This window comes from Maylandia zebra, linkage group LG5, assembly GCF_041146795.1.
Source record: "Maylandia zebra isolate NMK-2024a linkage group LG5, Mzebra_GT3a, whole genome shotgun sequence".
Classification (NCBI taxonomy): domain Eukaryota; kingdom Metazoa; phylum Chordata; class Actinopteri; order Cichliformes; family Cichlidae; genus Maylandia; species Maylandia zebra.
The window spans coordinates 29,799,176-29,813,349 of NC_135171.1; the positions used below are offsets into that span (position 1 = coordinate 29,799,176).

The following is a 14,174-nucleotide window of genomic DNA, read 5'->3' on the forward strand; positions in this document are numbered from 1 at the left end:
AATTAAACACTGAATTTAGGTCATTCCCAGTGAAGAATGAAAACTGTGCTATAAAGCTTTACAGATACAGTTAGCGTGTGATGAATTACTTTCTCAATAACCACTTTTGACTGGCAGAATAATTCCAAGTCTGCAGGGTAAATGCGCAAGTGTGTGCTTTTATTTTTGATTACAAATGTTTAAGGCGACATTGTACTGTATACACTACATGACCACTGATCATTGCGCCCATGTGTTCTTTTTGAACATCAACTTTGGAAAGGCTCTATGGATTCTGCAACATAAATTTACTCCTATTTATTTAACACACAGTGAGGTTGACCATTGATGTTAGCGGGTAGCTCATAGCCAGTATTTTTGTTCATCTCATAGTATATTTAATGATACCGAGAAATGTGTTTCACAAAAACTAGAAAAATTAACCCTGACCTTGTGCACTCGAATTCAAACTAACATCAACCTACGAACTGCTGCCACAAAGTTTAGCTTCAATTTCTTTTCTTTACTGCAGCGGCACCAGGCTCATCAGTAATTCAGACGTCCTTTTACAGTTCCCTGCAGGGGGATTCCCTGATGCTCCAGCTCAGATGAGATATATATTTTCTCCAGTGAGTTCTGGGTCTACACTTGGATCTCCTCCAAGCCTGGAGAATCTCTAAAGGAAGGTACCCAGGAGGCATCCTTATTAAATCCCCGCACTACCTCAGAGGACATCTTTTGATGAAAAGGAGGTCTAGTTCTACTGCGAGCCCGCCTTAAAATTTTGGAACCTGTCCCCTAATGCAGGGCTATGTCTTAGGCTGTGAACATAGACAAACAACAGGTGAGCAGTCATTCATGTTTTTCTGCTTTGAAGTCCATCTGATAATTGCATGCATAGTTATTGCATAGCAGTGTGGTGTCTGAACCCAACAGATCTATGGAGAAAACTGATTTTGATCACTTAGGATCTCTTTCTTTTGGTCGCTACTTAAAGCTCATGATCATAGATGAAGTTGGAAGAATCAGGAGATGGAATCCAAAGTATACCTTTTCCTCTCAACTGTCTCTTCTCCACAATGGACCATTGAAGTGAAGTTCAAAGCTTGGTCAAAAACATCACTGTAGAGATTTTGTGTAGATTTTCCTCAGTTGAAACTAAGTGACTTATCTCTAACTGAAAAAATGCTGGACACACAGTGTAATGCTAGTGGCACCAGAAAGACAAACAATATCTACAGCATTTAATAAACATTGTTGGAATTTATAGCTTAGCTTCTCTGCAGACTTTGTTATCATAAAAAATGCATGTGGGTGGTCGAATGAATTTTAAACATTCTGCCAGCAGCTGTTCAAAACAAAAAGTGGATCACATGAAAAATGTTTCAAGTGTGTGTGTTCCTACCACTGATGGTGAGCCCCAGTTCCACTCCTCTTTTCTTCGGCAGTTTGACGTGGAAAGTACCACTGCTTGGCACCACTGATTCTGCAACAGAAACACAGACACACACTTAAGCATAACCAGAGAAACAAGTAATGTAAAAAGAAACAGATAATACTCTCCTACATGGCAAACGGGGACTGTAAATCCTCATTGTTTGCCTACAGGAGTAAATACTAATTCTACCAGTAAAACACCTTTAAAACTGTAAGCACAGCAACTACGTAAGGCTTTCTGACTCCTTACTTGGATCTGTTTCTTACTTTAGAGTTTGTTTCGCTCACCAAGAAAAGGTCATTTAATTTCCTGAACAGCTTGTGCAGGAAAGCAGACAACAAAACAGATCTACTCAAAGTAGTTAAAAAGGAAAACACACTAACAATCAAGCAAACAAAAACCAATATAAATATAACACTGGGTGAATACTTACCACCCAAATTTAGGGTTATTATCAGTAGATCTAATAAATCTATTCTTTTTAATTTATAGAGTTAGTTATGAGCATCCTTTACCTCCAAATTATCTGCTAGCCATATAACTCAATGAGTGAAAAAGCTACTATTAATAACTGCAGAGACTTCAATCAAACACTTAAATTGTTTGAAAATTCCCACTGACTACCTAAACTGCACAGTACTTTATTTTTTCACAAGGACTTTTTACACTTACAGGTGTAAAAGTACATGCCTGGATGTATAATTCCATTATACTACACATGTATTTTTTTACCAAGTCTCTTTTGAATCATTATTATGAATAACAACAAAAAAACAAAAATGACTTTTTGAAAAATTATATCAAAGTTAAAAAAGAAAGCAGGTCATTCAGCCTTCACTTACTAGAATGATGAAATTATAGTACTGAACAGATTCCCTTCAAAAGAAGCACTACACTGTATTTATTTAATTTAATTTGATTCCTAAAAAATAATCTTGGATTGATGTAATCCTAATCCGAGTTTAACATTTTCCAAAATGGAATCTGTTGAGACTTTTCTTCTACAGAGAAATCAGAAATAAAGACCCTGAATGAACTCTTCATACTTTCCACAGGGGTTGACAGCATGTCAATGGTGCCATGCTCTGCAGTGAAGAGCTGTATTTATTCTGTCTAATCCTGCCTGTGCTAACACAAAAGCTCACAGCACAGGAATCTCACCAGTATATCCAGTCTGTGAAAATGAGATTATATGTGCTTTTTAAACAAAGGTATGTCTTAAATGGGAGCTATTAAAGAACACAAAGGTGTCTTTCTATTTTGTGAAAACGTTTTTCAGGCTTCGCAAATTAGCAAGGAATATGTATGGTGCATGTGTGACATGGTATAAGGTCTAAAACGTTTTGCCAAGTTTACAAACCTGCTACATCAAACTCTATTTCCAGTGTGACCTTATTGGTCAATGCAGCATCTCGGAGGAGCTGATTGGCTTCCTCGAGTGTTCCGTCTTCTGTGGGGATTCCATTGATCGACAGAAGACGGTCTCCTACCTGCAGCAGGCCACACCTAAGAGAAAATCAAGACGCTTTAGTGATTGGAAAAGCAATGCTTCCATGCTTGACAGGTTGCAGAGAAAAAAGTGGAAAAAGCAAAACAAAAACTCTCCAGCCCTCATTTTATTTTACCAGTGCAGCAAAGTGTGTAATAGTTTCTCCCCTATCTACAACTTCCAGTAAGGTTTTTGTTTTAAAATGATTTCTCTTTTTCAGTTTTCTGTGATGCTCTCAGGATGTAAAAAAAAAAAAAAACTCTTACAAAACTGCAGAAAGACTAAAAAGCAACACATAAACAACACATTTCCTCTTTGATTTGTCATTCACATGTACATGCATTGTGCTAAGAAAGTTTTGGTAGTATTAACTAATAACCAGTGTGAATCTGAATGAGGTTTTCTTGCTTTTAAAACAAAACTCATAAATTCTGGTCTCACACTGAATGGATTTAAAGTACTCTGGACTGTTGGTTTAAATATGAAGAAGTAGTCCACAGAGTACTCTGACAGAAACTTTGCAAAGACACAAATAATGGTAACAACAAACCTATCTCACCTACAAGAGTACTAAATGTATTTAGTGATTTTCATGGGATAAAGCTCAGAATTAGGGTTGGGGTTGATATAATGATTAATATAAACATAAATGTAAAAGTAAAGATTTAAAATCTTTGGTCCTGTTCCTATATATATCACAAGGATACATATGAGCATGTAGTACAACTCTACATATAATTCATTTCCCTGTGTTTCATATCCATGCATCATCAACAATGAGATTAAAAACAAAGTATACGTTTCCATAAGGCAAGACACCTTTTTGTGATAAACTGTAATCACTATTAGGACTGACATCTTGCTGGGTTTTAAAAGGAAGAGGAGTTTTTTCAATGGAGAGGAAACCTGTCATTTTGGAGTGGCTTCAACTAAACTAAAGTTCTCCAGTTATTTGTTTACAAGGACGATCTACTGGAGCGCGAGACCACGGTTTCAAGAACTTTCCAAACATCAGCTCACTCAGGCAGTACACCACACTCAGCATTATGTTCACACAAGCTGTCAGATCCTGCTGCCTGAAATAAAGCCTGTTTGTCTCGGTATTGTCTATGCCTATTTAATATGATTACCTCCAGGGTCAAACTGGTCCCAAGGGGAGAATAAAAATTCAGGCATTTATGTTTGCTAACTGTCAGTAGCTGCCCTATCTGGAATTTTTCCCCCTCCTTCAATTCGTTTTACAGACAGATGACAGGAGCGTAAGCTTATGACTCCCCACTGTGTTACATTTCACATTATTTTTAGATACTGTGGCTTTTATGCTGCTGTTTAGCTATTATTTCCAAAATACACCAACCCTGGCTGCTCATTAAATAAACGACTGTTGGAATTAAATCAAAGCGCATTACCTGTGACTATTAAATTCAGGAATCATGTGCCTTTTCTGTTGATATATTATCCTCTGATATTATTAATATGTCACTGTTTATTCAGACTTAAAGCAATTCCAGCTTTCTTGCTTTTCAAGGATCTGGAAGGAAAAACTTGATGAGAAGATCCCCGTCTGTGAGTCAGACTATAATACTCCAGCCTAACAGAATAAGATAGCTCATGCAGTGAGCTTCAGAAGAAATTAAAAACAAATGCAATGTGTGGCTAAGAAAAGCAAAGGAAGGTAAATATTTGAGTAGCTTAAACGTGTGACTTTGAAACACAAAACTGGCTAAACAATAGAAATATGGAGTGTTTTTGGGTAACTTTTGTGGCTTAAGGGTGAAATGTCAACTCCTAGAATTGACCCAAAGCCATGTTCCTTCTTGCAATGAAATTATTACAACAGTTATCCACTTCTGCACGAAGGTGACATCTGACAGAAGAAAATGAAGATGAAATGTTTTTGTCTCCGTTTAATTCGGCCTCACTGTAATGTAGTTGGTGCCCTATAGATTTCCAGGACATCTAGGTTTTTTCTTTCATGTGACACACATGCACAAATGAGGCACTGTATCTTCCATTAAGCCACGAGTGGGTGACTTGTATTAATATACAGCCAGACATCTTCATTATGATTTACCGAGGATAAAATGGTCTGCCATAGCTCTCATTCCTGTCGTTCTTTCTCCTCCATTTCCCATTAATTGTTCAAGAACCCCAAGTCCTTTCTTCGCTTTCGTTGTCTCATTTTTTTCATTCTGTTTAGTGCAGCCCTATGACTGCCTTGCTGTCGTATTAATTTACACTAATAATTTAATTTTCATCTTCTAACCTTAACTGAAGCCAAATGATAAAAGTTACTTTAACAACAACTAGTCATATTTATAATCCCAGACAAACCGTCATCATCAGGACTATAAATGTGCAGAACTAAACAAGTTAAAGTGGGATTAGGATACAAATAGTTGTTTTGTCAGACTCACGCTGCTTCTAAATTTGGCAACAATATCAAGTTCCAATTATTACAGTGAACATCCACCTTCAAACTGCTGTTTGATAACTGACCCATTTTTGTGTGGCTGTTTGTTTAACATTTACTTTGCTGTGTTTTTTTCTGTTTTTAGTGCTCTCTGTTTGCTCATCACTATGCAATCTTCCATTGTAATAGTTGACTGTGCACTTGAAATTTGAAAGTACGACTAAAATTTTAGTATTTTTATTATATTAAAACATGTAAAATACACTCCACCTTACATAAATCTGTATGTATGGAGTTCTCATGGTGGTTTGTGTACACAGGCAGATAACGTGGCTCCCTGCTGTCTTAATATTACTCTCTATGCCATTATCATTTTTGGGGAAAAGGGCCAAATAAGGCAAGAAATTACTGGAGCATAACTAGGTTTATGCTTTTTGAATCTTTTATTAATAGTCTGATTTTTTTTTTTGGCCCCTTCCTTTTTCAAAAATAAACATTAAATATAGAAACCTTTAGTGGTACAATATACACATTTTAAATTATGGCAAATGGTCTACCATTTACAAAACAAATCTTCCAGCATTCGCAGCACCAAAGGAAAATAATTACAGGTTAAAACCTTAAAAAGAGCTCCACAGACCACTGCTGCACAAATCGTACAGTTTTAAAGGCTATAAGTTGTGGATAATTGTAATTCGGGGTGGTGTAAAGGGGGTTATTTGGATTCACACTGCCAAGCGGAAAGAAAGGTACTTATTGATTCCTCCAGAGTGGGCAAAGGGAAGCTAGCTAATTAGTGTTGTTAGTGTGGGCGCTAATGGAGTAGGGAGTGTGGCCTCAGGGTGCCGAAACACACCCAGCACTTACAGAAGCTGTTAATATGATGGAAACATCAACATCAATCAATGGACACGGACATAAGCACAGCATCATGATCCAGACACGACTAAGAATTCATACAGAGACTTAAATGAAGTTGTGAACAAATTACTGAGAAACAGCAGACACAAGCATGCAGAAGACTGTGGGCACGCACACACTTGCATGTCAGTGTTCACAAAAAAACCCTACTTATGCACAGAAATTCTTCCAAACATTTAAACACCCACACATAATACAGAGCCAAGAAGAGCTGCTAATACACCAAAACATCAGTCTAACACACCCACCCACACTAACACTGACATCCAAACACACACAGGGAAGCTAACTAAAACTCTGTTAATGCAACATTAAAGTCGGCATTTGTCCTCAAACAAACAGAAGGCCATTTGTACAGTTGTTGTACAACTACACAAATACAAGTGAACATCCTGTTACAAAGTTTTTAAATTACACATCTATAATTTTACTACACTGTAACTGTGAGGAAAGGTCATATTTTACCCATGTCTATTAACAGTTTTTACATGCACCAATGTGGGTCAAATTAATAAGAAAGGTGGTTTTAAGGAATCTTAAAACTTTATATGTCATGTCTGGGTGTATTTTATACGAAACAGTGACAGAGTTCAAAGGATACTTTGACTTTGCCACCATGTTGCTACCATATTTGCTCCACAGAGACAAGCACTAGTTAGTCTTTGAAATATCATGTGGAAATCTCAAAGCAGTATAGGAGTGATAAAATATGGTGCATATAAGTCCCATAGCTACTGAACACACATCTAAATAATACTATATTTGCACATTTTGCATCTTGCACATGTCTTTGTCCTGTCTCGTCTACAATATCCGGACAATAACTTGAACCTGGTATTCAATACCTACTGCACAATCCACTTTGTATTGTTTCTGTCCCTGTCTTTATTTATCGTACATTTAGTATTGTATAGTTAGCATTATAGTATTGTATAGCATTGTATAGTTTGTAATTAGTACCTTTTTATCCCTTAATTTTACCAAAATTTAACATGCTATTTATTTGTAAATCCTAGTTTTATATCTCTTGGAGATATATCTTTTATATACTTATAAATGCACCATGGGGGGCTTGGGGTGAAACAGCATTTCGGTACCTGTATACTGTGTATTGACAATAAAGCTCTTGAATCTTGAATCTAAAATAGTCATAATAAGGAAAGAGGGTGTGTTGAAGGGTGGTGCCTTGTAATAGACATGAGATCTGAAATAGGGTGGCGTGGTGATACAGTGCTTAGGACTGTCACCTCACAGCAAGAAGGTTCCCAGCAAGGCTCTTTCTGCGTAGATTTTTCATGCTCTCCCTGGGCTGTGTGGGTTTCTTCTGGCTACTCTGGTTTCTTTCCACAGTCTAAAGACATGCAGTTTGGTTAACTTGTAATTCTAAATTGCCCACAGGTGTGAGGTGCGGTGCTTAATATTGATGGAATAAAATAATGTCTGTATGTATGGTTAAAGTGTAATTAGAAGCACTGAGGAATCACTAAGACTAGGAAAGCACAATATAAATTTAAGTACTTGCATAGTCCAACTACTGCTGTATTTTCAGATCTCAGATATAACTGTGCTTATGGCAGATTTGTATTTAATGTAGGGTCACTTTTACTCAACTTCACAAGATGAGACAATGTGAGATGTTATAGTTTTTTTTTTTATTCATTTTTATTTCCACACAGGATTGTTGCTTAAAGGAATGAGTTATTTGAAGAGTCCTCTTTCCATCATGTTTGTATATGCCAACTGTGTGTCATGCCTCTTATAGACAATGAGGTTGAAAACACTTGCACAAAGGATACACCTGTGCACCTTCTATATATCCCTTCTGACAAGCCACTTCTGTCCTCTCTCTTCCAGATGCATTTTGGAATTGAAACAGTGTAGCATACTAAAATTGATTTTTGGGTTAATGATAAGACAAAGAATGGAAGTGACTCAGAGGCACAAATTAGCAACACAAGAAAAGCCTGTGACTATATGTCCACAAAAGACTGACTAAAGACACAGACACAGGTGGAAACATGGCTAGCTGGGAACCAGAAATAAAACAATGACGATGGGGCAGTGAATCACAAAGCAGGGAAACAAAAACAAGACTTTTGACATTGTAGTGCTAAAAAAAAAAAAAAAAAAAGTCAGACTAAATTTGATATTGCAGTGAAAAAGCTACAGATGACAGTTATTGTAGTTTAGATTTAATTTATGCTACAAACGTGCATCCTTATGACTGGGTCAGCATGCACGCTCACCTCTCTGCAGAGCTGTCAGGCTCTATGAATCGAATAAGTGGTGGTGCTGACAGCGTTTCGGTGGCAAATATTCCTCCCTGTAGTTGTACACCAAAGCCGTTCAGTGGGTCACCTGTTAAGACAACCTCACTGGTCTCTACATGAACCACCTGACCACCTGGACCCACCGAACTGGAGGCCAGGGACACTAAAAACACACAGACACATAGATTACAGTTAGTTTCATCCCTTCTGGGAAATTAGATCCATCATGCAAAGACACAGGGAGATGGAACCTACAGGAGCTCTTATGCTCTTTCTTTCTCTGCCGCCGTTTAAGCAGTGAATTACGGGGACTCATGGGAACAGTGGGCCTGGGTAACGTGCTCGAGCTCTGGCTGCTGGGGCCAGAAGTGGTTGTAGAGGCAGGAGAGAAACTGGCTGATACAAGAGCTGCAAAAAAAGAGTGAGGGAAAAGAAGTCTATTTTCAATATTGCAATACATGAGCAATAAATTAGACTTTTAAGAATTAAATTAAAAAACCGAAGAAGTAGATGCTAATAAATCTCTTTCTTTGTCTGGGAAATGGAAAAGGAAAACAAAGAGTCAAAGAGCACATGTTAAATACCGCAAACATGGATATGTCAGGTAAAATTTTCTTGTTTGGTGCTTTATTTTCACAGCATGGCGGCTGAGTAGTTAGCAGTGTTGTCTCACAGCTGTAAGGTATTGGGTTTGGTGAGAAATGTATATGCTCTCCTTGTGCTTGCTTGGGCCTCTTTCGAAACCTCCAGTTTTCTTGTCATATTTCCACATGACCAAAGACACTGCACTGCACAATGCCACGTATATTTAAAATATATGCCTATGATGCTTATCTTTAAATCACAAGATGAGAATTCATAGAGACATGCTTTAAATAGTCTTAAAAATATGTAGAGATTTTTAAAATATATCTTTTTAAACAACACTACATATACATTCCACTGGGCAGCATACATTTGATGTCTCATTTACCCTTTCACAGACATTGCCTGCCATCATCAATAAGCCAAATACCATTCGGCAATGAAGTCTAAATTAATGCATACAGCTTAATTTAGACTTCTACTAAAAATTTCTGGTCTTACTTATGTAGTACCAAGTTGTGTTGTGTTTGTGTTCTTACACTTGCAGTAGTCAAGGTTGTTGATTGTGTTGTTGTTAGAGGCTGTCCACGATTTATTGAGGGTCGAACTTGTGTTGCAGAGAGTGGAGTTTGGAGGGGGACAGTAATTAACACAAGGGTCCCAGGAGTGGGGATGGTCCGACTTCTGAACCTTGACTGCAAAACACATGCAATGAAACATGAGCATTGAATTTTAATACTTCTAAAATCAATGGCTAGGTGTAGGCTAAACCAACCTTACACCAACTCTTACATAATTTTAATAATAAAATAATAACAAAATTCAAATGTCTGAACCTAAATTAAAAGTTTCTAGATTTTGTGTACATGTAGCATTGCTCTTCCTATGCTATCAGCCCACTAAATGGCTTCTATCAGGCTAAATCATTGTCACAGATATAGGTAGGAGGTACCCTACCATGTCTGCTATTTGCCAAGAAGGTGAGTTATCATCCATTGTGATCACTGATAAGGAGAAATTAATGCAGATGTTACAGAATTGCAATTTATAAAATTGTGAATTAGAGATTCAGACATAATAACTCATCTATAACCTATATAATAGGTATATCTCTCATTATGGCTGTCTTCCTGTTATGTGTACAGCTTGTCTTGCCCCGTGTCTCATCCAAATATGATCACACAGAGCACACATTCCATGAACTTCATGTAATCTTGATTGCCATGGGCTGTCACAGACAGTATCTGTATATTTTTCATATTAAAACCATTCTAACTGCTTGCTGTTTAGCTAGTTAGCTGTGCATTATCTACTTTTCCTCAATGGATTGAATCTTTTAGGCTGATACTGATTGACGTGTCGTTAGACCTCAATGTTTTCTTCACAGAGATCTTGTAACTCTCACCTCACCTGGCCGCTCACCCTGGACCAATTTGCTTTGACCCTACCAGGGGCAAATCGACCCTACATCATAGCCACCCAGGTAACCACTGCACAGAGTAGTTCAAATGTCACCAGCACATCTACCACTTAAACCCTATATGTTTGTCTGTGAAAATCCCAGAAGATCTGTAGTTTCTGAAATACTAGGATCAGGCACCGTCTGGCACTGACAACTATGTCATATTCAAAACCACTTAAATTACCTTTCTGTCACATTCTGAAGCCTGCTTTGAACTTCAGCAGGTTGTCTTGGCTTCGTCTATATCCCTCAAAGCATTCAGTTGCTGCCGTATGTTTGGTTGATTAGATATTTGTGTTAATAAGCACTTCAACAGATGTACCCAGCAAAGTGGGCTGTGAGTATTTAAGGCAGTGATGACATTACTTTTCAGCTTGATTCATTCATTTATCAGTTAAACTCTACAACAAATTTCATCTGAACTGTGATTAAAAGAGATATAAAACTTTTTGGGTTACTAACACTCACATACCAACCAATCAGGTGAACATATTTCCAAAAATACCTATTATATGACAACATATAATTCAATACCTTACTGTATTGCATTTAATCCAAACTAATTTCACTGTCACTTAATTAGGTCCTTGAAAAAGTGTCTCTAAGCTACATTCAGCTGCTCCCTTTGTCACAAGTGGTGAGCACAACAGGTGGCTCCACATGTTTGATTTGGCAGAATCCAGAATCCAGATGCCAGATGCCCTTTCTGACGCAGCCGCAAAGACAAGTTGTGTCGGGAATTGAATCAGTGACTATTTGCTTGTTACCCATTGCATTATGGAGAAAGTAAAAAAATGAGTTGACTGTGTCATCTGCTAGAAATTCGCATTTCTTCAGTTTTGGGGGAAAACCTCTTTTGAGGAAACTCCCACTGAGAATTTAATGATACAATCGAGGCTGACAACCTGACAATCTACACAGCTTTGTGTGTAATTCCCCTTTACGCTCGTGTATCTAAACTCTGAAGTTTATCCGAAGCTACTCTGTGCTGTCACAGCCATCCAGCTGAGCTATTGTATCCTCGACGTGTGAGGCCTTTTATCTAAACTACTCTGATGGCAGGACGTGTGAGGAGCGGAAGTGTTGGGCAACCTCGGGGTGAGATCCGTGAAATGAGGAAACATTTTTTCATCTAATCCTCCTTGGGTAAAAATGAAGTCATTATGTCCAGTGAAACACACCGGAGAGACGGTCCTTCTGACAAGGAACGGCAGCAGTAACACACACTGTAAATGCCCACAGACAACAGACACATAACAAAGCCACTTTGAATTAACACTTATACTCATTTACACATGATATATTATGAGAAGATACACAAAACATGAGAACATTCTAAGACACATTTGTGTCTAGATTTACCAAACGTAATCTATGTGGCAAGAAAACCGACTGAAACTTTACTCACACACACAACTGCAAAACCTTTCATCAGAGTGTCTATTAATAAGGCAGCAGCAAGCTGGCTTTAAGGTCTGCTGCAAGGACATCAGTATCCTAATGAGCTGTGTTCATTTCCTAACACACACAAATGCACACATGTACACACAAAGGCGGTCACAAAACTGTGATTAGAAGAAGGAAAAAAAAAATTTAGCTTCTTGCAGACAAATGAGATGAGATGGTGACCTTTCGAGTGAACAAGTGTGTCTGTGTGTGCTGTGTTCACACGTGTAACTCCAAGAAATAATACCAGAACACAACAGAGCTATAAAAGAGAAAAAGAGCAAAGAGGAACACTAGAAAATAATTTCAAAATGGAAGGAGATGAACATTTCTGAGATGAGGTATGTGTAGAGAATAAGAGAAGTCAAAGGCAGAGAAGAGAGGAGAGGAAAAGGACAACGGATAGGAGGAGGTTGTAAGCAGTTTTTGACAGCTGGAAGAGAGGTGTAATGACTTTAATTAAATCCCATCTTGCCTTTACACTCCCTGTCACTCTATTTTTCATTCATGTGCCATTTCTCTTTTCAGCATTCACTTTTTCATCTGTTTTCATGCTGAGAGCGATCTTCCACCACACAAAAGTTTCTATTGAAAATAGACTAATGGAAAGGTTTTAGTTTAGTTCAAGTCTAGAATATCTAGTTTTTCTTCTCGGTCTTAAAGCCGTTGCTTTAATCCCATCTCTGTCATCCTCTCCTGGGAATCTCTAATCGACCGAAACACATTAAAGATTTTCCTCTAACAAAAAAGATTTTTTTTAAAAAGGTTTTGGGGAAAAACAAAATAAAACTATACAGCGTCTACAAGTAGAGGATCGTGTTGACTGTGATGCGTTTCTATTTATTAACAATATTCATTGTGTGAGTGTGATGTGTACACTTGTCATACTTAAGCAGCCTCAGCTGCAAGCATTAACACATGAACATACGATAAAAAACTAGTTACTGGAATCCGGATTTCCCCTCTAAATCCATTGGCACCAATTCTGTCACAGATGAGAAGCCATCACTTGGCTATGGGTGAGCTAATTAGGAACAAAGTTGCCATTGCGGCCAAATTATTCCTCAAGTAGAGTTGTATTAAAAAAAGAGGCTGAAAGACATCGGAATGAATGGGATTTTTTTTTTTTTTTTTTGCTACTCGGATTTGCTAAATATGCATGAGGTGACTTAATTGTGGCGAAGACTAAACAAACTCTCCTTGGTGGTTTTTACTCTGCTTTTTTTTTTGGAATCCGACTTAATAGCTGCCAAATCAGAGCTGACCAGGAATTAAATACACAGATGGTCATTGTTCTTCAATAATTAGCATTTGTCATGCTAAATATTACAAATACTGCTATCTAACTATGTTTCCTGCTGTTAAATGTCAGTACAACATGCTCTGGCAAAAAATGTCTGCTTAATTTCATAAACATGTATGCAACAAAAACAAAACAAAGCAAGTGATATTAAAAATAAATAAATAAACTGTTAAGTGATTAAGTGATTCTGAAGCTCTGGCTCCAAAGGTATACTACACATGAAAAGTGATGAACAAAGCTGTGCATGGGTAGAAAGACAATTTAACAATTTTAGGAGTCATACCTATTCAAATAAGAGCAATGCAGCAGGCTGAAAAGATGGCAGCATCAGCCATCATAGTAGAGGCTTGAGCCCGCAAACAGAGTTGAATCATTATGATTTAACAAGGTTGTTCCATAATTACCAGTGGCTTTTTTTTTTAACTTTACCCAAATGACAGATAAAATATTGACAGATAAAACTATAAAATTTTGATTACTAAAATAACCAAAGAGTTTACTGGGAATCTGATGGCCCTAGCTGTTACACTCACCCGTGTCATGCTGTTTTCCAGTTAACCTCGTTTGATGCGAGGGAAGAATTTCTAATTTAACCAGTTCTGTTGTGCTTGCTATTAATTGTGTTGCCTCCAGAACCGTACAGTGCTCTGTTGATGTCCCATCAATAGACAGCAGGTGATCCCCAGCATGCAGTGCTCCACATCTAATACAAAAGAGACAAAAAGAGAATAAGCACAAAATGTTATCGCCACAATACACTGGATAAATAAACAGAACACAAATAGCTTCCATTCTGTTTCAGAAAAGCTTTTTTTTTTGTTCTTTTGCCAACAGTATATAAGCTAAACACATTAATCTGCTTAGCTCA

General features: G+C 37.6%; 1 protein-coding gene across 5 annotated transcripts in view; it reads right to left on the reverse strand.

Moving 5' to 3' along the window:
* grip2b (glutamate receptor interacting protein 2b) overlaps nt 1-14,174 on the reverse strand; it is a 289,022-nt gene that overhangs the window by 27,829 nt on the left and 247,019 nt on the right. For all 5 annotated transcript variants that reach the window (XM_023155008.2, XM_014413037.2, XM_014413036.2 and 2 more), the window contains exons 9-14: nt 13,840-14,009; nt 9,635-9,790; nt 8,766-8,918; nt 8,487-8,673; nt 2,778-2,923; nt 1,385-1,465 (exon numbers count right to left, since the gene is read on the reverse strand). In XM_023155008.2, coding sequence (XP_023010776.2) covers nt 1,385-1,465; nt 2,778-2,923; nt 8,487-8,673; nt 8,766-8,918; nt 9,635-9,790; nt 13,840-14,009 — 893 coding nt within the window. The remainder of the gene's footprint in view (nt 1-1,384; nt 1,466-2,777; nt 2,924-8,486; nt 8,674-8,765; nt 8,919-9,634; nt 9,791-13,839; nt 14,010-14,174) is intronic.